General features: G+C 41.7%; 1 protein-coding gene across 6 annotated transcripts in view; it reads right to left on the reverse strand.

Moving 5' to 3' along the window:
• Fbxo38 (F-box protein 38) overlaps positions 1 to 27,001 on the reverse strand; it is a 47,441-nt gene that overhangs the window by 8,968 nt on the left and 11,472 nt on the right. For 2 of the 6 annotated variants that reach the window (XM_021150553.2, XM_021150554.1), the window contains exons 3-15: positions 24,086 to 24,219; positions 22,051 to 22,214; positions 21,671 to 21,836; positions 18,860 to 18,997; positions 17,326 to 17,463; positions 14,942 to 15,035; positions 13,891 to 14,021; positions 9,809 to 9,979; positions 8,127 to 8,269; positions 7,169 to 7,382; positions 5,915 to 6,034; positions 4,452 to 4,631; positions 2,300 to 3,049 (exon numbers count right to left, since the gene is read on the reverse strand). In XM_021150553.2, the coding sequence (XP_021006212.1) occupies positions 2,300 to 3,049; positions 4,452 to 4,631; positions 5,915 to 6,034; positions 7,169 to 7,382; positions 8,127 to 8,269; positions 9,809 to 9,979; positions 13,891 to 14,021; positions 14,942 to 15,035; positions 17,326 to 17,463; positions 18,860 to 18,997; positions 21,671 to 21,836; positions 22,051 to 22,214; positions 24,086 to 24,219 (2,543 nt within the window). The remainder of the gene's footprint in view (positions 1 to 2,299; positions 3,050 to 4,451; positions 4,632 to 5,914; positions 6,035 to 7,168; positions 7,383 to 8,126; positions 8,270 to 9,808; positions 9,980 to 13,890; positions 14,022 to 14,941; positions 15,036 to 17,325; positions 17,464 to 18,859; positions 18,998 to 21,670; positions 21,837 to 22,050; positions 22,215 to 24,085; positions 24,220 to 27,001) is intronic. The other 4 variants (XM_021150557.2, XM_021150556.2, XM_029471863.1 and 1 more) reach the window with 4 other exon arrangements.

Consider the following 27,001-nt stretch of genomic DNA (forward strand, 5'->3'; position numbering starts at 1 on the left):
GTCCAGCAGCCACTGGTCTTCAGCCTTCTCCTCTATGACCCGACCTCAAGCTGCTCCCCTCCCTGGCCTGCCCTCCACCCCGCCCCTTTGCTGCCCATGTTCTGGTTATGCCCCCTGCTCTCCACTCGGACAGGATTGGTTTGTGTCTTCTACAAAAGCTATAAAATGAAGCGACAGTTTATTTGTAGATGATTTTGAGCAAACGTTTCCACACGTCCAAGGAAAAAGGAACTTCCTACGCCTAGTCTTCTTCATATCTTCCTTCCTGTCAGGGACCACTTCTAATGATTCTGTACTCTCTAGCATCAACGTACCTCATGGCGACTACACTTCATTCACATCGTTCACTCGGCCTCACACTGTGCATACGACAGTGCAAGAGACTGGAAGAGAAAGGCAAACAATGCCCCTGCCGCGTGCAGCCCCTGCTCTATCATGCAGACAGACAACAAAACACAGCACTACAAGCGTGGGTATTAAAGGGGCTCTGGAAAAAAGCAGATCAGACCAGTCTCAGAGTACCAAGGAAAGAGCTCAGCAACTATGAGAACCATTTTAATAAATGCTACTCTTTCACAACCACATTAGGTATTCTGTGATATGTGTTTCCTAAATAAAATACTTTTAGAAAGTTTTGATTTCTTATCTTCCCAGAAAAACTTCTTAAAAGTAAATTGGACATTTGCATGATGTTTAAAAAATATCCAGAACTAATTTATGCACTAAAAAAAAAGTTATCTCAAATGGAAAAATAAAAATGAGGAAAACAGTAGAAAATGTTAAAGTGAAATCTTTCTTGTTTTTAGCCAGGGATTATTTAACCTCTGAAAAAGTCAGACCATGTGACAGATGAGAATAAAACAGAAAAAGTAATAAGAACCCCCCAATGACCCCCCAAAAGAACCCCAAAGAATAGCAATTAATATAAATGGTTCATGTTAAAAAAAAGTTCTAAAATCAACTGAAAAACTTCAGAGACAGACACCAAACAACCCGACATACGTAATAGTTCTCAAATAGGACTCAGTGTGGAAAGATGTTTTCATCAGTCAACTTAAAGCTATTACAAACTCTGACATAACTAAAGAGGACATAAACAGAGGCATTTAATAAATGAGAAGCTCAGACTGTTTCTCTAGAGCATATGAGGGCAGGCCTTTTACAGAGTAAGGAAAGCTTGTGCATCTGACTTCACAGAGCCCCAAACCAAGCAACTAAAGTCTCACAGTCGGTACAGACAGGGCTGAGGGTCAGATTCAGGATGATAAAGAAGTTGAATGTTGGTGTCAGGTGCAAGTGTGACTGTCAATGCTACTGAGCTAGCTGCAAACTTCAAAATGGTCATGTTATACATTTTTTCTATATGTTTTTTAAGACTATCATAAAACATCTAAAACTCAAGCTGGGAAAAGTATTTTTATTACATAACAGATCAGAGATTAAAGAGCACACTGTATCTTCAAATACAACATGTTTTAAATGAATTTAAATCACTAGGAATATCTGCACATAGCTTAAGTCTTACACTTAGAAAGCTTGCTTTTGTGAGCTTAATGCCTCATAAATTCAGTGTGTTTAGTACATGAAAAAGCAGGCCATGCCTCTGTTGTGGGACTGGTTTTAAGATTTTAAAACTGAGATGCTTAGAGAAAATTAAAATCCATTCCTATCTGCTAGTGTATATTAGTAATTTAATAAAAGCAAGAGGGATCATCTTAGAACAGAGATATAAATTGAGTGTGTGTGTATGTGCATGTGTGTACCATCACCTAAATAATATGAGGACAACTACTTACTTACCTGTTTATCTCCTGCTAAACCTAGCTGGAAGCAAAATAGAGTTCAGGAAAGAACAAAAACAACAACCAATCACTAAAACCCAGAGGCAGGCCCAGAGACGCACAGGAAACTTCATCAGCCCAGCTACCTCGTGCTCCTAACTTCCCCTAGGCACTAGGTCTTCCCGAGGCAGCCTAAGTGTGGGGTGGACCAACACGCCTATGCCTATGCGGGCTCAGGCATCAGAATCAGAATTGCATTCAGGGCAAACACACAGGGTTTAACTTTTCTTAAAGGTGAAATGATTCTCAATTTTCTGGATTCAAAGTGTTTTACATCTGTTTCCACCAAAACACTTTTTAAAAATTATTTAAAAGTTTCTATGATCCACAGAACTCCCAAATAGAGTATCATTTACCATCAATTAGCTTTTTATAAGGAAACTCATGAAACAACCTCGGGCCATTCTCCAGCCTCCAGCCCTGCCCTGCAGTGGCTAATCCTGGGAGCATTGTCATACCTGACTCAGATATCAGCGGTACATGGGACAGTCTGCTCCTGGCCCTGGTTAGGGGCCTCCGAGGGTAGTCTTCATTAGACTGCACGTCACAACTCTCAGGCTGGGAGCTCCCCCTCCTGTCCTCACCTGTAGCCCCACAGCCACTCCCATTAGTCCTCTCATCATGTGCTGGGCCTGAAGACCCCCCTTGTGGCAGAGTCCTAAAGGAAAAGGCGGATCTCGTACCATCCGCGCCATTCACAACACAGGCTTGGCTGGTTGAAGGACGCTCCTCATCAGAACACCTGCCAGTTCTCCTTTGAGACTCCTGGGGCCTGAGACAGCAGCATCTGGGGCAGACAGAGCTCTCTGCATCTCCCTCCTCCATGGCCTCAGAGTCCTCTGACCCACCAGGGGAGCAGACACACTGCCTGGATACATCCACTTCTGGAGGGCTCGGTTCGGAAGAGCCGCTGCTGGTCACCGTCCTTACAAAGTCCGGGCTCTGGGAAGCAGTGCTGGGTGAGCTGGCGTTTCCCGCTGTGCTGGCGGCTGTGCTGCTGCTGCTGCTGCAGCTGGGATAGACATCCTTGGATTTTTTCTTTTCAGAAACATCCCTAGCTGCTTTCATATCGGCTTTGATCTGCTCACTGGTGACCTGACAGCCTTTCTCACAGCTGCTCTCCTCCAGGGGAAACGGCTTCGCCTGGCCCGTCTGGTGGGAGTTGTTGTGCCTCTTTCGAAGTGGAGTCTTGCCTTTTCCACTTACTGCTTACAGAAAAAGGAGAGTGACCGGAAGAAAAGATTTCAGTACAAATTCTGGACAAAAGGCAAGAGTAAATCTAGAACAGGAGACTATAGTCACCTGACTGTCTCCTTCACTGCTACAAAGCTCTGCACCCATCTCTAGTGCTTCTCTCCAGCTTGCCCAATAAAGCCTCCATGATCTGATCTGAAAGGAACTTCTCTTCCGGCCCCCTCTACCTGCACCCGTCACCTGGTCCCAACGTCTCCCTTAATACAGGCCCACCTCAGCAGCCAAGGGCCTGGGGTGCTGTGCAGTCCCTTGCTGTGCCCCACCCTAAGTCCACTACAGTAAGTCCTGAAACACTGTGATCTAAGTTTTCTACCCGACTTCAACTGGACTAAAGGCTCTTAGGGACAGCTGAACCCGACCCTTCACAGCACCGACAAGGTCACTACAGCACAGCAAGGCTCCATGAATACAGACAGAATAAGCAAAGAAGGCTGGCTTCTGGCCAGCACAGACTTTAGTTGCCTGATTTAGAAAATGAATTTTCTAGGAAAAATTCTTAGTCAGCTGGTCCCACTCCTGCTACATTTCAGTCTCCTTGAAGCGTCTTTTCAGCCACAGTATATTATTTGAATTTTAAAAAGAGTGAACTAAAAACTGAATAATCAGCCAGTGGTTAGTAAATTACTGTAAGTCCAAAAAACCTGAGCTTTCCAAAATAAAGATTATACAGGACTCAGGCACAGTGTTAACTGTGTACTGAACATTCAAACACATTAAGGAGTAAAGAGGAAAAGAGCACACAGTTTAGTGAAAGTCAAAAGAGTTTGAAAGAAGTATCCGCTGCTAAAAGTCCTGAGCGCAGGGCTCTGAGAACTGAGGAAAAGCTGGGCAAGGAAGAACTGTGAACCTGAGAGAGAGAGAACAACTATGCTTTCTCAGTAAGGCAAATAGAATACATTGTTGCCTGGGATGAAAGGGAAGCCAGGAATTATTAAAAAACAAAAAACCAACATATTTTAGGGAGCTGGAGACACAGCTCAATGGCAGAGTGCTTTAAAGGCCTAGGTCCAAAACCTCAGCACCACCCAAACCCCACATAACGAAGGGAGCCCTGCTTTCCTGTACTTCAGGACCCCCTCAAGTACTGCAGCAGCCACAGGATCCAGCCTACAAGTGGCCAGAGGATGGATCGGCTGTTGAGTGGCCACAGCTACCTGAGGCCCACTAAGACTCCTCATGCTCTACCTCTCCGCCCTCCTCCTCCGCAGCAGTAGGGCCACTCTCCTGCTGAGCCTTTCCTTCCTTGCTTCCTAGATGTGTAAGCTGAACTGTAAGCTGCAGTGCACACACATCATGGAGACTGAGTGGCGTGCTTCTGCAGTCTCCACTGCAAAACAGAGTCGGGCATCCTCTCACCTGCCGTTTCCCTGGACTGTCCTGAGTCTCCAGTCTTTTCTTCCCGCTCTGAGTAACGCCGGGTGCCATTCTTAGGAGCCCAGACTTCTTGGAGTTCTAAACTATCTTCTTCATCATCGCTCTCTGAATCGTGATCAGCAATTGGTGTAGGTTTTACCACGCGTTGTAGACCACTAGGTCCTAAAACAAAAAGCACAAGAAAACCTCTCACAGAAAGTACTATTTCAGAGATCTGGGGTCACAGAGATGCTTTGTGCATGGGCCTCTGTCAAACAAACACTCAGGTGAGATTCTGTGACAGCATTTTAACAAGGTAAAGCCATTATGATGACATTATGACTAGGATGACAACTAGAAGCAGATTAAAACATCTGTCTCAACTTCACTATTTCAGAAAGCATAAGAGGTCATCCTAATACAGTTGCAGTATTTTAAAGACTAAGCTACACAGTTTCCCAATGTTGCAAATACATAAGCCAAAGCACAGAAGATAAAGCTCAGAATGCATGGAGTGGGTGGAGAGTGCAGGCCTAACTTGAGGACCTCGTGTTGCCTTTGGTAGTGGACGGGTACAAATTCAGACCTTCCGCTCTTCTGACCTGATGCTGACGAGTGACTGACATTAGTATGACTAACAAAATGCAAGCTGCAAGGGACCTGGTGTCTGCCTTTCCACGTCACACTGTACAAGCCTGGCAAGCTGACACCCAGTGAGTCTGCTGGGTAAGTGACTGCATGTGTAACGAGGTACCGTGACAGCAAACCAGGAAGGACAGTGCTGCGTTCTAACCTCTCATCATAAAGCAAAGAGCTGGTCAGGGGCATCTAAAGGCGTACAGCACTATCCTGCCATGGAGTCAGAGACTAGGCTCTGGTCTACTTACTCACTCAGAGCAGCCTTGGCCTTGCCCCTCTTCCCCTCTGAAATGAGGTCAGAGTACAAGCACATTTCTTTTTTTCTTTTTTTTTTTTAAAGTTTGTGGGCCTTCCATAAACGGGCATTTACTCACTTCATTTTCACACCTCTCCTCTAACCTCTCACATTTATGACTTCTTGCTATGCAAACACACACACACACAGACACACAGACACACAGACAACACACACATACACACACACCTTGCTGTGTGCACTGAACACTACTCATACAAGCAGAAATGTACTTAATGGGGTTATTTCTCTCAACAATCTGAGTGCTTTCTTTTTCTACATCCACACATGAGACAGTGAAATAAGAAAAAGCAGTTGGTGGCTGCAGCTACAAAGAAAAGAAAAAAACAAAACCAAAGGAAACAATCACTTAAGATACAGATGCATGAGACACAGAGACTAGCCATGATTTCTAACCATTCTAAATAGTGAACAGCAGACAACACAGCAGAGCTTGTTCTCAGCACTTCCTACTCCATTACACTTGACTCTAATGTCCTAAGGATGGATGTACAAAGACTGGCACAGTTACCTGCTTGTTCCTCATCAGCATCCACAGGAACAACTTCCCGATTGTGAGCTGGCATACCATTTCCACTTTCGGCTACCAGTTCTCCATCTTCCTGGACCATGTCTTCCATCTCATTCAACGCTTAAATAAAAATAAAGTAGAAACTAAAGAAAACACAAATATCTACAATGCGTGTAAGATTGTGGCAGTGCTGAGGACAGAACACTCTGTCATGGTAAGGCCTGCTTTTACAAGAGCAGCCTGTAACTGCTTCAGTAGAGACAAAGAAATAACCAGCTAATTAACAGAAAAGGAAATCACAGATAGAAAAGGATTACTTCATCAACCAATGTAAGATGAAAGCAGGGAAAAAGTCACAGTTGAGACAAAAGACCGTATTCCTCCCTGAAGGGGATAGCTGGATGCTGTCTCCATTAAGGTATCTGCTTGATGGTGGTGATCATCTTATGAACAATGAGCCTCGGGTTAGCTGCTGTCTTATCCAGGCTATCCTGAGAATGCAAACTCAAATTCTACCTTTCTTAGGGACATTCTTGAGGTTAGGCTGTCATCTATTGATTGATGCATGGCAAAAAGCATTAATCAACTACATATAGTTCATAATACTTTAATGGCATCTAAATATTTCAGTGTTCACAAGATGCCTTCAATGATAAGCCTTCCCACAGGTACAGGACACCCTATTTCTTAAGTTACAATATCTACGGGAGTAGACAAGAGAAATACAGAGATGGCTGCAGGGATTACTTTTCTAGCTTTGAGAAATCAACTGAGAAGCTAGAATACCCGGTAAGGAAAGCGCCTCAGAGCCTCCTTTCTCGTTAGAAGGGTATTTAGAAGGAACCTCTTGGCACATGGGTTGACATACAGCAGCTGGCCAATAACTATTAAAGCATCGGGCAGGTAACTGCAGAACTGAGATTTTATCAATTGGAATTAGCACATGTGCTTCCTCTGCTGCTCGGCTGTGAAGATTTTCTGTTTGTCCATGACTGCAGCTGGTGCTCATTTCTTTCTCATTTCAATAGTGTGAGAGGCTGCTTTGACACAGACCCCAGAGTTAAAACTCAGTTAAATTAGGCCTCTAATGCTACCAATGTACCCTAATCCCCAGGATCAATTACCCTTCCCACTCTCTGAATTTTCTTATAGATTCTGTGTCTGTAGACAAAGAGTGACAAGCTCAAACAAGAAAGATGGGACCATACAAGCAAAATTCATTTGTATCTGAAGCTCATGAAAGATCTGAGTTACCATCAGCTGCAAATTGTGCCTCTCCTGCTTGAAGGTCTGGACGAAAGTCATTGTCGTCATCCGAATCATCTGGGTGATGGTGATTGTTATCATGGAGGTTGGCGTTGTTATTTGGAGCATTATTGTCATTGTCATTGTTGGAATTCTGGTTGCTGACAAGCGCTGAGGAAACCCCAATTCCAGTTCCTGCACTCAGACCAACTCGAGCACAGCCCTAGGCAAACACACCATGTACTTCTTGATTTGGGATACTACACATAATACCTCATTAGTAACCTTTCATTTCATCTTCATATAAGGACTAGTATTTAAAAGGACAACTTAAGAAATGTTTCAAAATACTTATAAAAGGATCATTCAAGGCTCACCACATTTCAAGCAATAAAGCATTACTAGCCTGGTTTGTAAGCACCAGGAGCATATGGGAGAGATCTGTGTGACAGTGCACGACCAGTAAGTGGTTTAGCTGGGAACTGAAAACAGGTTCTGGGACCTCAAGTCCTATGCTTTTCCAACTAACAGACAGTCACCAGTGAAAGCAGAGCCACAGCATGGCAGATATAACTTACTAGGAGATGGCAGCAAAGCAAAGCATTTCCAAAGCAAAGACCCACTCCTGAGACCTGAGCTCCTGCTGACTAGTTCCTACGGCCTTTAGGAGAAGACTGCGCCCTAACTCAGATTTACTCTTAATTTACAAAAAGGAGGCAGCATCCTTGTTCTTCCTTTCCCTTCTCTTAAGAGCCCTTAATTAATAGTCACTGATAATAACAAGAGGCCAGCCATTAGTATAAACATTATACCTTCACTGAAGATGGAACTTTAAAAAGTTACAACTATATAACAGCGTAAGAGCATATTTATTAATAAGAAGCAAGTACCAGCCTGTTTTCCTTTCTTTCCTCTATCAACACAGATGGAAATGAACACAATGCAAAAACTCTCAACTGTGATTTACCTTGGGCGGCTCACGGAACATCTGGTCCAGAGAAATAAATTCCAGGCTGGGCAATAATTCAACAAACTGGCCAAAAGAATCCAGCTTCAAAGCATGGCACCGCACGAGGTTGATGTCAACCAGTCGCATCCACCTCGAGTGGTCTGTTGAAAGTGACATAACAGAACGTCTTCAAGTAACTGATGAAGTTTTGCAGCAGATCATAAAAGACTTTCCTTGCAATCCTTGTTCTCTGAATAACTCGCTTGCTTCCTGGACTTTAAGGCTTGATGGCTCCCTACTATGATGCTGCCATAGTTAATTTCACTGTGAGAAATACATGGCACAGGAGACACTGAGGTGAGACTGAGGTGGCCCTGAGTCAAATGTCATCCCTTCATCAGCCTACATGCCTTTACGCAACAGGACACTGGGTAAAGCAAGCATGGCACATTCACTTAGTCAAACAGATGCACCTACTTTGACAGAATGAGAAGAACTATATGCTTGCTGAGATGGACAGCTCTCCCAAACATACTTAGTACGAAAAATAAGGCACAGGACGGTGTACACACAGGAAGATCTGTCTGTCTACAAATCACTTTAAATGCTATAAATGTATAGGATGTAATATGCACAAAGTCATTTGTCCAGAAGAAGATATAAGAAACTGTTGATGATGGTTACCTTGAGAAGAGGAGACTTTTCATTTTGTACCTTTCTGCACTGTCTGAAATTTATCAAGTGCATGTATTACTTTAATTTAAGTGTTAACAGGAGTTCTGAATGATGGGATTATAAGCCATTTTTTGTTTTCTTCTTTATACTCTTCTGTATTTAAGAAAAACAAACCAAAAACCCAATAAATGTTATTTTTTAAAGTGATCTATACCTGCTATATACTAAAATTCCTAATTTCCAGTAACATGTGGGCCACTGATAGGTGATAGGTGAGATATAGCCCCTGTGGCACGCCATCTCAGAAGAGGCTCGAGAGCACTGAACAGTCCTTCGAGTGGCTCTGCAGTGAGGTGCAGATCATGGCAATGGCTCTGACAGCAGAGGCCAAGGGCTCAGTAACAAGTGCAAGGGTCTTGGTGTGGTTAATGTAGGCATCACAAGAAACTTATCCTCAAATTGCTAATCTACTTAAAGCCTTGTGAGCACAGACAGTTAACGGCTATAAACATCATTACTCTTTTAGAGAACATGAACTTGTGCCACAAGAAAAAAGATCAAGTATGGAATTCACTTGTATACGTGATAAGGGTAGGCAGGAGAATTGAGATGGAATAGGACTTCCGGTCAATAAAACCTTTCACTTCAGGTTAGAGTTTCAGAAGTCACGTACGGAAGAGTTTAGAAATATGCCTGCAGTTTGTCTTTCCAGACAATGTGCCATCTTCTCAAGGAAACAATAGTCTAGGATCTGGGCTGTGACTCAGTCTTCTGTGGAAAGACGTGCATGTGAAACCAGGGCACTGAATCTATAACTGGAGCAGTGCAAACATTTATGCTAAGAGCTTTAAAACTGAAGGATTTTTCCAGCTCAGTGAATAATGGTTCTCAGAACTTTTACAAACATTCCTCATAAGATAATATGTACATAAAATATCTACATTAGGAATATAATCATGTCACATTAAAGAAAACACATTTTTTCATTGCCAAAAAATAGAGCAGAATTTTCAAGTTGACAGTACCTGAGATCCAATTGTATGGGTTGTGTAGATGAGGACAGTTATAAATGGCCAGATATTTGATACAGGAAAAAACTTCATTGACTGCCTTCATCCCTATGTCGGTAATGATGCCAGGATTTTCTACCACATCAGCCAAGCCATACTTCACCAAATCTGCATTCGCCATTCTGCCTAGAAAGAAATCAGTGTCAAAGAGAGTCTCAGTGTCATGGAGTGCTGACAACATGGTCCCTTATTCTTTCATGTTCTACCAATGGTCATCATCAGGCAGGCTTCATATTTAAAGTGAGTGTTCAGAATATATGGTAGCATTCTTATACAAACTAGAATTTGTGTTAAACATCAGGAATAGCAAATAGGAGATAAATCTTCAACTGTTAAGAAAGAGGAAAAAGTATAACTGAGAGATGTACTGGCTCATACAACTATGAAGTTTTAATTTTATCTCTTAAAAAGAAAACCAAAACCATAAAAATGAATCTCTCTCATATACAATAAAGTATATGTGAATATTATAAGGATCAAGTTTTTGAACTCCAATGGGAAACTCCATGGGAAACTCACTATGGAGCCCACAGCATAGGTGATAGGTGTCCACCTGTCCCCTGAATTGGATTCTAACTCAGACACATTCCACTGGTCATATGTAAATTATCCTTAATCGCGTCCATCTCTTGCATATTGACATTCTCTCTTCCACATGGGCGGTCCTCACTCTCCAGGACAGTTACTTAAACATAAGAGCTCTTTGAAGGCTTGTCTGTTAACTTCAATTGTATTCTCAGTATGTAGGGTGGTACTAGGAGTCTAACTACCACACACATTTTTTTTTTTCTTTTCTTTATTCACATTTCAAATGTTACCCCTTTCCCGGTTTCCCTTCTTGAAAGTAACTCAACAATCCTATAAAGAAAATGGCTCAGTTGCTCTTCGAGAAACTGCCTTGAACAATAGAGCAATGTGTATTTTAGCTTGAAATGTGTGGAACTACGTGTTAACTATCACTCCGCCCCGACCGAGCACCACCTTTTGCTTCCCACATAGTTCACACTCTCTGTAACTACCCAGCATCAGTACCCACTGGTATCTTGCAGAAGTCATCTTACACTACCCCAAACATCAACCTCCTTGCTACGTTTTGGACTTGAGGACTGAGTTGTCCCTTATGAAGAGTGAAGTCTCACACTGACTCTGTTTACTAGGTGTGCACATAAGTGCTCCACTGTAAAAGGACAAATGCACGTCCTGCCTTCAATGCAATCCATTCCTGCTCCTGGGGCTTTCTACTGGCTTTAATTCTTAAAATCCTCATGATATCAGGAGTTCATTTCTGTTCCTTTTCTCTTCTTCTTTAGCTTACAGGGCAGCTAAAGGTAAAAACCACTACTTACTGAATACTTCAAATATTAAAGACTGCTATACATAATACATACATATACATAATATAAATGTATTATGTTTCTGCTGCTATTCTGCTTTGGAGATGGTCTCACAGAGCCTAGGATGCTGTCTAGCTTGTTATTTACCAAGGGATGAGCTTGCATTTCTAATTCTTTCTTCAGCTCTGTACCACCAAACTTGGCTGTATTTATCATCTTTTTCAATGTCTCCTCAGAGCCATTAAAGAGAAAAGTAGGGAAGTACTTAAGTATCTTACTATATAACCTTACGATTAACAACAGACAACTCTCCATTTTCTCTCTCTCCCTCGCCCTCTCTCTCATTCTAGAACTTCAGTGTATATTCCTGAATTTCCACCCTGACCAGCTTCCCACAAAGCTCTGAGAGAACAAATGCATTAACTAAGGCTCCTTCTCCAAGTATTCCTTGGGTCCTGATTCCAGCCATCTTTATTTCTAGATCACAGCAGCAGTATTTAAGTACTCATCACCCTGATCTGCTAGAGGACAAAGATGATGTTTCTACTTAGCTATTTTGCCAGACCAAAAAAGTGACTTGAGTTCCACAAGAGGATCCCATTCCTTCACCTTCCTGCTTCAAGATAGGAATCACTATGATGGCAGATGAAATGAAAGAGCAAGAATGAGCACTGACTACGTCTCCATCTCTAGTTTTTGCCTTGTGTATATGGGTACATCTGTGTGCCGTCTATGTCTCTGACGTTGGTCTTTGTCTTCTGTATTATTTGAGAAAGGACTTCTTGTACTGATGCAATGGCAGGCTAGCTGTCGTGAGAACATCCAGGGACTCGCCTGTCTATACCCCCCACCTGTCTAACGGAAAGCTGGTGTTATAACTGGGATTCTTGAAACAAGCATTACCACATCTAGCTTTATGTCACTTCTGGGAAACACAAGTCCTCATGCTAGCCTGGCAATCACTATACCCACTGACTCAATTCCCTAGCTTTTATCCATCCTTCCTAAAATGGCCTGTAACCTAAGACTTATCCTTACAGTCTCCCTGGCAATCTCTGGAGAAGCAGGGTCCACATATAGGCAGGCTGAATAATCTTAGAAGGGAAGGGCTTATAAAAAGACTGACACCAAGAGCCTACTAAGTATGAAACGATGGTAGTCAAGCTGTAGTGTTTATATCCTACTGAAAACATGTGGTGAGGTAAGAGAAATATAATAGGGTAGACCTGGTGTAAATACAGGATGCGCCCACCTTTCCCTCCCTGCAAGTGGGGTTTTCACAACAGGCTACCCTTCAGGAGTCCTAAAGGCGGCTAGCCTGAGGATAGGGATGTTGTTAAGCTGAGATCTTTGGAGCAATAAGTCCTATAAAGAACACATTCTTTTTTTTTTTTTTTTTTTTTTTTTAAAACCCTTTTTAAAATTTTTTTTTTTTTTTTTTTTTTTTTTTGAAGACCCTTTTTAAAATTTTTATTTTATTAGCTATTTTCTTTATTCACATTTCAAATGCTATTCCGAAAGTTCCCTGTACCCTCCCCACAACGTGCTCCCCTTCCCATTCACTCCCACTTAAAGAACACATTCTAACATTAGGGCATCTACACACAGATGGCACAGAAACAGGATATGAGCAGCTTCTTTCATAACCAGAAACACTGGATAAGAAAAGCGTCAATTTCCTATGAAGCCATTCTACTATCTTAGCCTCTTAATGCTGTTCAGATAAAACCTCATAGTTTTCAAGCTACATAGATTAAAAGTGGTTCTGGTATTAAATTGTCTACAAATGATTTTTTTTTTTTTAAATAGAATCTTGCATGTAAACTAATGAGAAGTTCAAAGACAAAGGAGGAGGAAAAGAAATGAATGAAAGCACAGCTGCCATACTGTAACATATGTAACACTCTGAAATGAACAAGGAAGGGAGTCATGGGTTCCATCCAGGACTGTCCTAGGCTGTCTTGGTCAACAGTGTTTTACCTTTCATGTTCTATAATGCAAATTAGATCCAAAGGAAACACAACCATCTGGGATGACAGTGGAGATTCAAGAATGTTTATAAATTCTTAATAAAATGAAAACACATTGTTGTAAATTTTAACTATATTACAAATGTCGTGTGGGAAAACAGTTGGAATAATAAATCTGACTGACTTGAATTCAACCCTAAGGGATGAGTTCCTAATTGTGACTGCATACCCAAAATGTTATCGAGCCAGCATCAATTACCGTAAAATGGATACTAAGCACTGTGTGCTCACAGTATCTGCAAAGTCCAGGACCCCAGCTGCCTTATTATGGAAATGCAAACTATGAGCAAAGAATGGGGCTGCAGCTGAGGAAACCATCAACAGCTCCAGGAGCTGTGACGGATCACATCCAACAAAGGGAACTATGAAAGACGTTCTGAGAAAATGAAGCTGAGTCAGAAAGAAACAGGCAGAGTAAAGACAACTGCAAGCCTAGATAAAGGTTTTCTTCACCCAGGGTTAATCACTCCAGCCCCAACAGCATGCTCACACCAGCGGCCACGTGGAAAAGGAAGTCAGTACATGGATGTAAAACAACCCTTCTCCAGCACATGCAAGCACTTGAGACACTAGGTCGGTTTACAGTCAAGAAAATAAAGACAGAGAATATTCAGATTTCAGTGTATGCAGCGTTTTGCACAGCACACCCAGGTAGTAAAGCATGATATCTTACTCTGTAGCAAGAACTCATCTACATATCCCAGATGAAGGGTTTCAAACTGGGGAAACTCCAACTCTGCCATCTTTAGGGCAGAAAAGACACCATCTTTGGTTAAAGAAGGCTGGATGCGAACTTCATGTAACCTACAAACAGAAAAACATGTTAACGGAAAACAATGGACTCCGATTCTTCCCGTAACAGAACTTAGAAACAACTTTATAATTTTACAAAAGTTACCACAGGTGTCAAGAACTTTTCTCTTTCCATTAGAAAACATGCAACAACAACATCAACAAATCAACCAAACAGACCCCCTGAGATTTCTCTTTTCAAGTGCAGCCTCACGCTAGGCAGTACACTTAGCTATTCAATTAGCAACAATAAATCATACAGGAAGAACCCTAGAGCCTGCCCACTTTACTTTAATAATGGATACACATCTATGGTATGTTAACACTAAGTTAAATTTAGAAACACTCTTTTGGGTTTTTTTTTAATAGTCTATTATTGGTATATAGTGGTAAAATTTTTTAATAAACTAATAAAAAATTTCAACTTAAGGAAAATGTAAAAATACACATAGAGATAGATCACTAAGAGGTGGGAAACTGCTAATGTAGTAACAGGTGATATGAAGACACATTTAAAAGATTATGGATATGCGACATTGCTAAGGCTGATTTAAGACAGATTTCTGGCTAGGAAGTTTATCATCGACTAAAACAATTCAGAAAACCAAATACAGATGGAGAATGGCTGGAGAGGGCTTCAGATACCAGTGTCACCAACGTCTACTACACTCAGACACTGCTTTCCTATGCAATGATACTATATGCCCTTTTAGGGCTGACCCACTAGAATGCAGTCCAAAGGGCTTTAGCTCTGACGTCAGACAAACATGAAGTGATACCACCTGCTACAGAAGTAGTTCCTTTGTATATTAGATCCAAGTGAGACAAAATCAAATGTTATCCACAAGTATGTATAGATAGATACATTAGCCCCCAGTTTTCTAAAACTTGTAACTGTAGAAGAAGAAAATATAAGTAATGCTAAGACCTACCTTCGCGCAGCAGTGATGATGAGGTAGCCAAGGTCTACTTCGAGGGCATTCTTGCAAGCTCCCAAGACAATAGTGTGCAAGTTCCTAAAGCCACCTAATTAAAGAAAAGAAACAAAAACAAACATTTCTCTGAGGGCAGGACTCTTGGTAAAGGAGTTATACACGCCTTAGAAAGCAATTCCTGGTTAAAAGTAAATGCTTTGCGGCTACCATCAAATTACCTCAAGGTGAATTATTCCTAGCGGTTACTCCACAAAACAGATACGCATTCTGGAAGCATCCTCAGAGCATCTGAACACTTCAAGACTAAGGAAGGGCAAAGCAAATGCTGAAAACCCATGAGGAACTACAGAAAGACTGCCCCCTCCTGGTCAAATCCTGAACCTCCAGTGTATCATAGAACAAGACAGCACTGCTTTAACTCATTTTCATGTCTGAATTTCGAATCTTGTTGTAACTAATCAATTACTCCCCTGTGTGCATGCACCAGTGCACACCCGCAGGGGAGCCAGAGCTTCCTTTATTCCTTGTCACCTTATGCTTTCCGGAAACTAGAACTTGCCGTTGTGGCTCCCCTGGCTGGCCATCGTCTGCCTCCACCTCCCAGTGCCGGGGTTACAGATGCATGTGACCCTATGTAAGTCTTTTGAGTGCTGGGCCAGGTCCAGCTTGGTCATAGAGCAAGTGCTTTCCCCACAGAGGCACTTCTGCAGCCCTTATACTTTTTTGAAAGGTATCACACCAAAAGGAAGGGCAGCAGACAAAAATCATTAATGTATAGCAAAATGATTCCGCTTGAACACAAAGTCACTAGGTATGTATACTTTTATGTCTGGTTTCCTTGACCAAACGCTGCTATGAGATTCAACCGCACTGCTGTGGGTGGCTCTCAGTCTGACCCTTTGCACTGTGCAGAGCAGCATATGAATATGCCACACTTTAATTACCCATCTTATGGATGATCAATGTCTGGTTGTCCTATTTGGGAGCCTATTAGCAACAATGCTTCTATGAACATATCTCACATGCATTTCTGGGTAAAGATAAATTCTTTTCTGTTGGGTTTAAAGCCAAGAAGACAAATGTTGTGTGCATGGTCAATGCTGGCAGAGTATGTCTACCCAAGTATAGAAGTATCAGCTTATACTCTCGGCATTGTCCTGATGGTGCGTGACCCAGGCAACATGACTGTATTTCATATTAGTAATATCAGTGCTTCTGCGGCACACATTAGCTTTATTTTGTACTTCCTAAGTCTTGTGAAAGTTTCTCTTTTATTCACATTTACCCGTCACGTGGATAAAGTCCTAGGTGAAGGTCAATATGTATTAGCCCTTTCCATTTTCCTACTGGGATGCCTGCATGTTTCTTAATTTCAAGAATTCTTTATATATTCTTAATGCAAGCCCGCTGTAAGAGATCCATACTCAAGATCTCTTCCTCCTCCCTCCCACTCTGTACAGACTGCCTTTCCCTCTTCGTCATGTCTTAATCATGAGATACAGCGTCTGTCAGCAAGCTTCAGGCCTCCGCTCTCATGGACAGACACTGCAGTCTTCTTTACTCTTTTGACTTTTATCTTGTTTACTGTAATAAGAATAAATGCAATGCTGCTGGTCTGGAGGGAGTCTATTCCCATCTCTGATTCAGTGCGATGAGGGGATCTCATCCCGACCTGACATGTGATAAGATGTCTACAAACATGCTTCTGCAGTATTAACCTCCTCCTCACGGTATCAGTGCTACTGGAGGAGTTTCCCAGTCTATTAACTTTGTTCACTTTACTTTCTTTTCCATCTTACTTTATTAATAACTTGTATTAAGTGTACTTCTAGTTTTAAATACTATAGATCTAGGCCAGTACTTTCTTACCAATGAAATGATTGATTAGCAAACTGTTAGCTTCCTCTCCTCTGCAGCTAAGGGATATGAAGAACTATTATCTGACAGATGCAGCTCGTGGTCAGGAACAGGACGGGAACTTCTCTACACTGTAACAAATACCAGACACAAAAGCATTTCTAAAGCCTGAGCTCCTTTGGAGACCTAAGATGTACAAGCCATGCAGTGTCTCTCCTCACAGGGCCACTGGGTCAGCAGTTCTAAGACTGAGCTCAAAAGAAGAAGGCAGTGTTCATTTACCAAGTAATAAACAAACCAGAAAGCCCGCCTCATCACTCTGTCTTGAGAAGGCTTAGCATGCATAAAAGGCAAAGAATATTAGCCTGTGCTCATGGGTACTTACCTTCATCGGACATACCATAAGGAAGGCAAAGACAATTGCCAATATTATTAAAAAAACATTAAAAGACAACAAAACAAAGCAAAAAAAAAAATTAGAAGCCAATTTTAAAAACTGTTTTGTAGCTAAAAGAAATGGGTACCCGATCTCCAGCTGTCTTCAACCACATGTTGGATGAGACCTCCCAGGAAAGGGACTCGAACCATTTCCAAGTGTTCCAGGTTACGGGCAGATGCCAGACCTGTTACCAAGGGCACGTATTTCAAGGAGTTTGTTGGTCCTGGAATAAGCAAACAACAACAAATCCTAATATAGTAAATGTGATGGTTTGTATATCCTTGGACCAGGGAGTGGCACCATCTGAAGGTGTGGCCTTGTTGGAATAGGTGTGACCTGGTTGGAATGGGTGTGTCACTGTGGGTGTGGGNATAAGATCCTCACCCTNNTTGCCTGGAAGTCAGTCTTCCACTAGCAGCCTTTGGATGAAGACATAGAACTCTCAGCTCCTCCTGNACCATGCCTGCCTGGATACTGCCATTCTCCCACCTTGAAGATAATGGACTGAACCTCTGAACCTCTGAACCTGTAAGCCAGCCCCAATTAAATATTGTTTTTTTTTTTTTTTTTTATAAGACTTGCCTTGGTCATAGTGTCTGTTCACAGCAGTAAAACCCTAACTAATACAGTAAACTATCTTAAAAGATAACTTTTTCAAAACAGAGATTGAATAACTTATGACAGACTATTAGTGGCTGTCTGGGCTCCAAGCTTTTCTCAATCCAAGTGCTAGTCTGCTAACCATAAATTTGTTCAACATAAGATAAGAATGCTCAAAACTGTTGAGATATGCAGTATGTTTTGAAAATATACTTAATTCAATAATTTCCATTTCAAAACAAATGGAACAAAAACTTCAAGAAGAAAATTTGATCCTTCACTCAAATGAGCGGCTTTACCACTTTAGCATCTCTTTATGTCCAACAGTGTATTAGAGACAAGTGAAGACCACAAAAGCATGGCCCTGTCCATTAAGACTTCCAATAGAGAAACAGCATATAAATAACCCTGAAAGGATATAAACCAATATATGAAGTGCCAAAGACATGCTGCCCTCCATAAAAAGGAACAAAGAGAAGAGAAAGAGATGCCAAGAGAAGCAGACTGTAAAGACCACGAATAAACTTGGAAGAGGACCTCCGCATCTCAGGGTAAGACAATAGTGGTCAACAACAATACAGGGTAAGAACATGCATGGCCGTGCAGACAGCACACAGGTCTTATTACATTAAGACCAGACTGGGAGAAGCCTAGCGAGAAGTTACCCCTGGCAGTGTGGACCACAGACTAGGGTGCTAAAGGCTTTGCTTAGCTGAGGAACATCATAAAAACAATGCTTGATGTGAAATAACTGTTCTTAATACTTAGAAAATCAGAAACTAAAAAGGCTAAAATGTATTAAAACAATCCAATGGACTAAGAGTTAAACTTAAAAAACACTAAGTGAGTCTGTTGTTTTTTGTTTGTTTTGCTAATGTATTTCAACTAAAGCAAAAGATATGCTACATTCACAAATTGTATGAGTCAAAAGATGTAGATAGTAATAACACAATTTTCAGTAAAAATGCAGAGATGACTGTGACATTTTCCGACATTTGCCCATAACTGTATAGGATTACCTGCACAGTTCCTCATGACAAAAGTTCGCAGGCTGATGCAAAGGAAATCTTTAAATGGCTGTGGTTTAGTGAGTCTCACCCACTTCATGTACAGGTGCCTTAGCATAGGGATACAAGGGATTTCAGGAACATTGACACCTAGAGCACACACACAAAAGAACAAGAAAGTGACAAACATACTCAGTAGTCTGCATACAGTGTGCTTGAGTCCAGTTTTCAATGGACAGTCTATCATTCAAGGAGATTTCTATCAGAACCAATTACACAGTTAAAGTCTACCAGATTCGGTTCATTTAAAACAGGCTATTAAAGAACTTTCATGCAAACTGTATTATAAAGAATGGACTTAAAATCTATCTCTGTGTTTAAAACACACATCTATCTCATAGCCATACCTTGTAAGACTCAAAGAAAAACTAAGTTTCTCAAAGCACAACTGTGAAGACAGAGGTGAGTTAACACAATACCGTAGGGCTGCCAATCACCTCTAACCACTCCCCCATCAGTAAGAAGAAATGTCTCAGCACAAAGTAAGGCCAAGTAAGTTTTCATATTATGGTTTGTGGTAGACAAGATACACCTTGATGTCATTTACACAATTACAGGGATTTTAGGCATCTGTAAATATGTGGAAGAAGCTTTGGGAAAAGTCGGACAGCTATTCATTTTACTATCTCAAATTGTTAGGGATATTTTATATCTTTGGTGAATCTTGTATACAAAGAACTCAGTGTGGAAAGGGGAAGGGCGTCCAGTGGGAGGTGTCAGCAGATATGGAAGAAGAAAGAGGGATACTTGCAAATCCTAAAGAAAGGAGAGAGCTTCAGAAACCTGCTCCCCAGCCTGTCTTCTCAAAATGGCAGTTTACTTTAGTTACTGCTATGTAAACACACCATAGAGCAACACATGAGAAATAAAAATCGGGATCAGACCAAAGGAAGCAAAGCAGACCCAGAGAGGCACAGAATCTACCTTGTGTCTATGACCAAGGCGCCTGTTGGCAATGTGAGTCAAAGGGCAAGGCAAGAAAGGTCCACAGATAGGCATCTGATGCTCGCTCAGCCCCACCTCCTGCCAAACTTAGCTTATAAACAAAGGATGATGAATATGCATGGCTTCACATCACCACCACACAGTTAGTACAGAGTTGTGAGTCAACCACATAATTAATGCGTTTCACAGAAACTTATAATTCCAATTAACTGGTACAGGCATTATGGAAAAATGTAAAGATTAAAAAAAAAATCTTCTACCTTGAGATTCCATCATAATCTCAGAAGCAAAATCTCTTTATCACTTAAAAATGCAAATATTCCAATCCTTGCTCAGACTCACTCTACAATAATAGCCTTCTGTAGTCACATACATAACTTAAGCTCTATCCTGTATACTCCACCAGGTCCTCCTATGACCATCTGATTCTATTTCAGAAATTTCTAGATCCTCAGAATATCCCCAATTATCGAGTAATCTTTGAGCATATATTCAACATAAATATTAATATAATAATAAAATGATAAGCTTAAAAATAAAGTATCAACTTAAAATATTAAAAAAGTATGAAACTGAAAATATTTGGGCTGAGGATATGGCTCAGATGATAAGAGCACTTCCCTAGCATTCATAAAAACCTACCTGTATTTCATCTTTGTCTGATACCATATAAAACTGGGCATGGTACTGCATGCCTGAATTCTAAGCACTTGGGAAGAAGAGGCAGAAGTAGCAGAAATTCAGGGTCACCCTTAGCTATCTAGTAAGTTTGAGGCCAGCCTGACGTACATAAAATTCTGCCTCTAAATAAAAAAAATGTCACATTGTCTTTTAGCAGATTAAGCCAAGGATGAAAAGTTAAACTTGATCAAATATTTTCCCTGTTGAGATTCCTGTGAGGTAAATTTGCAGAGTCTGCCCATGGGAAAGCACAATATGATGGTGCAAACAAACATAGCAATCTCTGGAAATGACCACTCACTCCATCACCACATTGGAGAGGAAAAAGGGAAGTGACTCTAGACTGAAGAACAATTAGCTAGGGTTTTATAATGTTCTAGACTGAGGTTTAGTAGGCACTAGCTATATCTGTCCACTTGAACTTAAGTGAACTAACTGGGTGTGGTGATGCACACTGCCACATCAACACTCAGGAGCTGGGAAGACAAAGATGGATACAGAGCCCATGGCCAACCTGAGCTACGCAGAAGATCCTGACTCACTTCCTTTTTAATAACAAGGAATTTAAGTAAATTCTAAAAGTTTAATTCCTTAGTTTCTCTATGAAGAACGAGCCAGACAGCATAATAGATAAAGCATTACCCATGGCTTAGTAGATAAAAGCACTCGTGTTGTGCAGGAAAGGCACCTGTCCTCCTTGCCTGATGACCTAATGCCATCATTTATAGATGGAAAGAGAGAACTGACTATATACACTTTGATCTCCACATGTGCACCGTGTCACACACATCATACACACAAACACAACAAATATTAAATAAATTCCTCCTCTCAAAAGGTTGTGCTCGACATCTCTCCTCTACAGGGCATAATTGGAGTAAAGGCAGATGTGAAAACAAAAAGATAAAACCTTCAAAACTGTCTTCAACACAGCAACTGACTGCCTGAAAAGCAACAGCTGCCCCTGAGAGATCTTTCAGTAATGGAAATTCTGAGCTTTTATACCAGTCTCACAAACATTTCTCGTTCTACAACCAACCAGTAAGATGATATTTACAATGTTATAACTGTTTCAGTGAATATTCACTTATGCACTGTTTCAAGGCATGACAAGTGAACCAGAAAGCAGGTACTCACCAACTAAATGCAAAGTTTGGATTTTGGCTCCTATGGGGATTTTCAGTTTATTTTCAGGAGGAATCGGAAATGCTCCGTTACGATTACGAAATTTCCCCAAAATATGAACATGCGGCATATATGTCCAAATGGATTCTACCAATTCCAAATGAGATGTTTCTACACCCTAGAAAATAGCACCATGGCAAGCATAAGGAAGGCTTTCATTTTGTATCCCAAGTGTCTCTTTCTGTACAAGATGCTAACTATGAAATGGAACTTAAGAGACAGTGTGTTCTGCGTGCAGGCTGCATGTGGGTGAGTGAGTGAGCCCCACAGTCCTTGTGATCCACTATCTCATCAGCCAGCTGGGGTTATTAAAGTGCTCCAGCACCACTTACCACCAAGTTTGGGCACGCTTGCAAAGCTTCCAAGACTCCTGGGATGCTGAAAGCCTCCTGGCCCCTCACTCTCCGCCTCTCCAGGTATCTAGGGTGAAGGCCATACAGCTGTTCAACATCTGGCATCTTCTTCAAAAGGGTTAGGAAACTGGAATCTGTAAAGCCTGAGGAGGTCAGAGCATTTAGAACAGCTTCATAAAAATCCAAACAGAAAAGGTTCCCCGTCAAAGTTCTATGAAGCTAACGCCCCAGCTGAAAAAAACCACTCCACCAGAAGATATGCCAGTCTCATTACATGGAAAATGAGTCATAAATGCTACCTGCAAACTAGGTTCACCCTGTTCTAACCATTTCTTGCAATTGTTCTTTTTATGTGTTTAACTATTTATTATTTCCCATTATTTCAGACAGTTCATTAAAAAAAAAAAGACAAAAGAAAGTTGGCTAAGAAAATAATAATTGAATGTGAGCAGATGCTGAGATGGTAAAAACAAACAAACAAACAAAAAAAACAAACAAACTGTGTATCTGGAAGGCCGGCTGCACTCTGTAGCAGAAATTAAAGTGCAAACAGAGACAGGCAAACCTTCACAGCAGGAGATGTTGATTAAATACGTATGGAGACAAGTCACAGGCATGACATGTTTTCTATTACTGGAGTCTCAAAAGATCTGAAAGCCAATTGTCTGCCCACTGATAACAAAACATTAAGTTTCCAACTAACCAAAGAACTGAAGCTTTTTTAAAAAAAAGTGTTCTATTTGTATAGGGCTACTTAAGAGTTGCTAACTATAAAATCAGAAATGGTAAGAGCCAAGCATAAAATGGGGAAAGTTAACAGAGATGGGATATGACTCAAAAGAGTTCACACATATGAGCCACCAGGTACTTCTACCAACATTCAGGGTTTCGGCTGGGCATGTTAGCATATGTATTTAATCTCAGCATGGGAGTGGATCACCATGAATTTAAGGCCAGTATGGTCTATATAGTGCATTCCAGCCAGCTGCGGCTATATATAGTTAAGAACCAGTCCTAAAAAATGACCCGGGGCTTAAACTTCAGAGAACGGGCCGGTGTAGCATTAAATACATTTAATGTGATCTTGTCCTATAGACTGCTTCGCCACTTTCTTTTATATTCACTGCAGAGATGAAAAGCTTTGGGCTACAGGTATTTATTAGTCTAAAAACTGGCCATGTGCTCACAGATTCTTTCAAACTTGCTAAGTGCCCTGATGTTAAAGCTAAGCTCGGAGCACACGAGACCCCTGCTGACCTCCAGAATCCTGTTTGCAATCTCTGCTAAAGCAATTCTAACACTGAATGAGATCATTATTCTCATGCTGCCCTGCCTGATTTCTTGCCTACCTCAAACCATCACTCTCCTGAGTTAAATGAACACTTTCCCTTCACACTGCTTCCTAAGTGACTAAAGACAACTGTGTTTTGTCTCCTTTAAACTAAGTTACAGCCTAGTATTGCAATGTTCTTTTCAAGAGTATGTATGCTGGAATCTCTTAAAAGGGCCCAGCACCACAAGCCGCACATTACAGAACTCTAGAGATAACCTGTACTGTCTGTCCAGGCATCTCTTCAGCCTCCACTTCTATGCTTCTGGTAAGAACTTCTTTGATGTTCTAATGCTGTTGAGTTTGTCTGCCTCAGCCTCAATCCATGCTCAAAGTCTCATGGTTTGAATGTTATTTTTTTAGAAGCACAATTTTAAAAGACTAGTTAATAAACGACAGACAAGCATGCTAATGAGCAGGCAACTGTTAAAGAGTAGGCAGCCCTTTCTATTATTATTTTAGTGAGAGCTTGCCATGACACGTGCATCATAGTTAGCCTTCATCTTTTGTTTTCCTTCCTCCTGCTAGACCCTCTTTCTTCCTCCCCTCTAAACAGTACCTCCCCCCACACACACACTTTTATGTCATAAATTTGTTAGCTTAAAAAAAAAGTCACATTCTATGGACGCCATTTTTTTCACTTTCTAATAGGGCTCAAATGTACCTTCAAACCTGTGTACTTACCACTTGGCATATATTCCCACCAGCGCCCCGCACAGAGATCCACCACTCTGACAACCCTCAGGTACAGAGTGACTGCCTCCTTTAGCTTCCGAGAGAGGCATTCCATGCACATGATGTCCTGCAGTGGCAGGTACCTTTGTAATGGAGAGAAAGATGAATCAATTAATCTGCATGCAGGGCTTCTCCCTCTCTAAATGACCTGAGGTCCTAGGAACATTCACAGCACTCGCTCATTCATTCAGCTCACCATTTTTTTTAGTTGCTAATTTATTATTTCATGTTTAATGTTTTGCCTGCATGTATGTATGTGTACAACATGCACTCCTAGTGACCTTGGAGGTCAGAAGAGGGTGTTGGTCTTGGGACTGGAGTTACACATGGCTGTGAGCTACCACATGGGTGCTAGGAATCAAACCTGCAGCTTCTGCAAGAGCAACAAGTGTTCTGAACCACTGAACCAGCTCTCCAGTCCCCATTCAGCTTTTAAGTAAATACAGGTAAGCCGGCAAATACTGAGCACTCAAAGTACTAAACTCTCTCCATGCCACAGTGATAAACCTACAATACTTCCCAAACGTTTTCAAGGACAAAATATGTAAATAAAAATAAAAATGAACATACCAAAAGGCAAAAACAGCACAAAGAAGAGAACAACCCAAACCAAGCCCTCAGTGCATTTCAAGGCAGACAAGGGAAGGAAGGAGAGACAGCCAGAAGGGGATATCAGTCAGCTTCCTGGGTCGTCGTACAGCACGATCCCTACAGTTCCCTCCCAGCTCGCACTGCTCCTTGAAATGCCTTTCTCCAATCAAGCACATGTATGTGTGCTGACTTAAGGCACACATCGTTTCACATGCACTGCTATACGTGTTGCTAAAGCCTTTCCTCAATTTTCTTTTTTTTTTTTTTTAAAGATTTATTTATTTATCATATGTAAGTACACTGTAGCTGTGTTCAGACACTCCAGAAGAGGGAGTCAGATCTCATTACGGATGGTTGTGAGCCACCATGTGGTTGCTGGGATTTGAACTCTGGACCTTTGGAAGAGCAGTCGGGTGCTCTTACCCACTGAGCCATCTCACCAGCCCCAATTTTCTTTTTTTAATATTTTATTTAATTTTTTAAATTAACTCACTTTATATCCCTCTCACTACCCTCCTCCAGAACCGCCCCCGCCCCTCAGCCACAATCCTTCCCCACATTTCACGTCCCCTTCTCCTCTAAGTGGGTGGGAGCCTCCCTAGGTATCCATCCCCCACCCTCCCAACCCTGGCTCTTCAAGTCTCCTCTCCCTCTGTGGCCAGACATGGCAGCCCAGCTAGAAGAATGTATCCCAGAGACAGGCAACAGCTTTTGGGATAGTCTCCGCTCCAGTTCTTCAGGACCCACAAGAAGACTAAGCTGCCCATCTGCTATGTATGTGCAAGGAGGCCTAGGTCCAGCCCGTGTATGCTCTCTGGTTTTAGTGTTCAGTCTCTGAGAGCCCCAAGGGTCCAGGTTAGTTGACTCTGTTGGTCTTCCTATCCTCCTTGGGGGCCTGCAATCCTTCCTATTCTTCAGTATAAGAGTCCTTACACTCCATCCACTGAGGCAGATGGAGGGAAGAACTGGGGGTTGGGGGGATGGGGAGGGTTAATGTGGGGAGGGACAGGAGAGATGGCCAGATGGTCATGAGAATGAATGGAATCTGCAACTGGTGGGTGTGGAGAGGTGGGGGCGGGGGGGGGGGCATCTCCAGGACCAGACAGAGACCTGGGATAAGGGAAGTGCCCAAGAATCAGTGACTAATCACCTAACTACATTGGAGATATGGAACTTGAAAAGGCCACCTCCTCTAGCCATGGAGGAACCCCAGTAGATCAATACAGAGATACCAACCCACCCATAAAACTTTCAATCCAAAATGTATCCTGTTTACAAGAAATACAGGCATGGGGATGGAGCAAAGACTGAGGGAATGGCCAACCAATAACCTGCCCAACTTGAGACTCATCCCATGGGCAAGCATCAATCCCTGATGCTATTAATGATACTATTATGCTTGCATACAGGAGTCTAGCATGGCTGTCCTCTGAGATGCTCTACCCAGCAGCTGACTCTTCCCAGTCTTATCTCCTTCCTGAAATTAACAGCCAACCTATTTCTATCTAGTTTCTAATGACATCAACATCTATTTTTAAATAGCAGAAAGCCTCATCTTTGTCCTTAAAAACCCTCCATACACACCTAGACTGTCCAGTGGAAGCTGCCTTTTACCCAGTGGGTACAGTGTCACAACTGTATTCCAAGAAGAGCAGCTAGCTGTGTTTTTCACATACTACCCTTGCGGTGTCACCCTGTCCCTGGTCCTCTAGCTAACAGCTCCTGTGTCAAGGAGAAGGCAGGGGCAGCAGAGCTACTTCCTGCTGCCACTCTTCACTTGTTCCTTCAATGCAATCTACAACTATATAACCAATTCCTTAACATAATCATCTTCAAAGTCCTGCTGAGGTATCTTCCTCATCTGCTGTGAGCTTCACTCATTGGGTAGGGCTACTATTGGGCCAGTTTAAATGTAGTGATGCTGGCTAGAAAAGCTAAGCCGATGGAATTCCTACAGCTAGGTATGTGGGAGAGCAGCAATGGCCACAGGCTGCAGGCTGACTCTAATTCCAACAGCCAAGTGTCCGTGTGCATGCCCACTATCTTTCCACTGTGCTGGGTTCCTACCACCGGCCCTTCCTCAAAGCTATTTAAATAAAGAGGATACATTTCAATTAAATTTTCACCAAAAACATTACTGTTACTCTCTAGAGCTTAAAACAATTTTCAGAAGATATATAACTACACATTATATAAGCAATGAAAAACACTGAATTTGCTTTCTAAACCAAGTTTTATATATTCCAATAGTTTTACTATTATCCAAAATATTTG

The sequence above is a fragment of the Mus caroli genome, chromosome 18 (genome assembly GCF_900094665.2).
Source record: "Mus caroli chromosome 18, CAROLI_EIJ_v1.1, whole genome shotgun sequence".
In the NCBI taxonomy this organism is placed as follows: domain Eukaryota; kingdom Metazoa; phylum Chordata; class Mammalia; order Rodentia; family Muridae; genus Mus; species Mus caroli.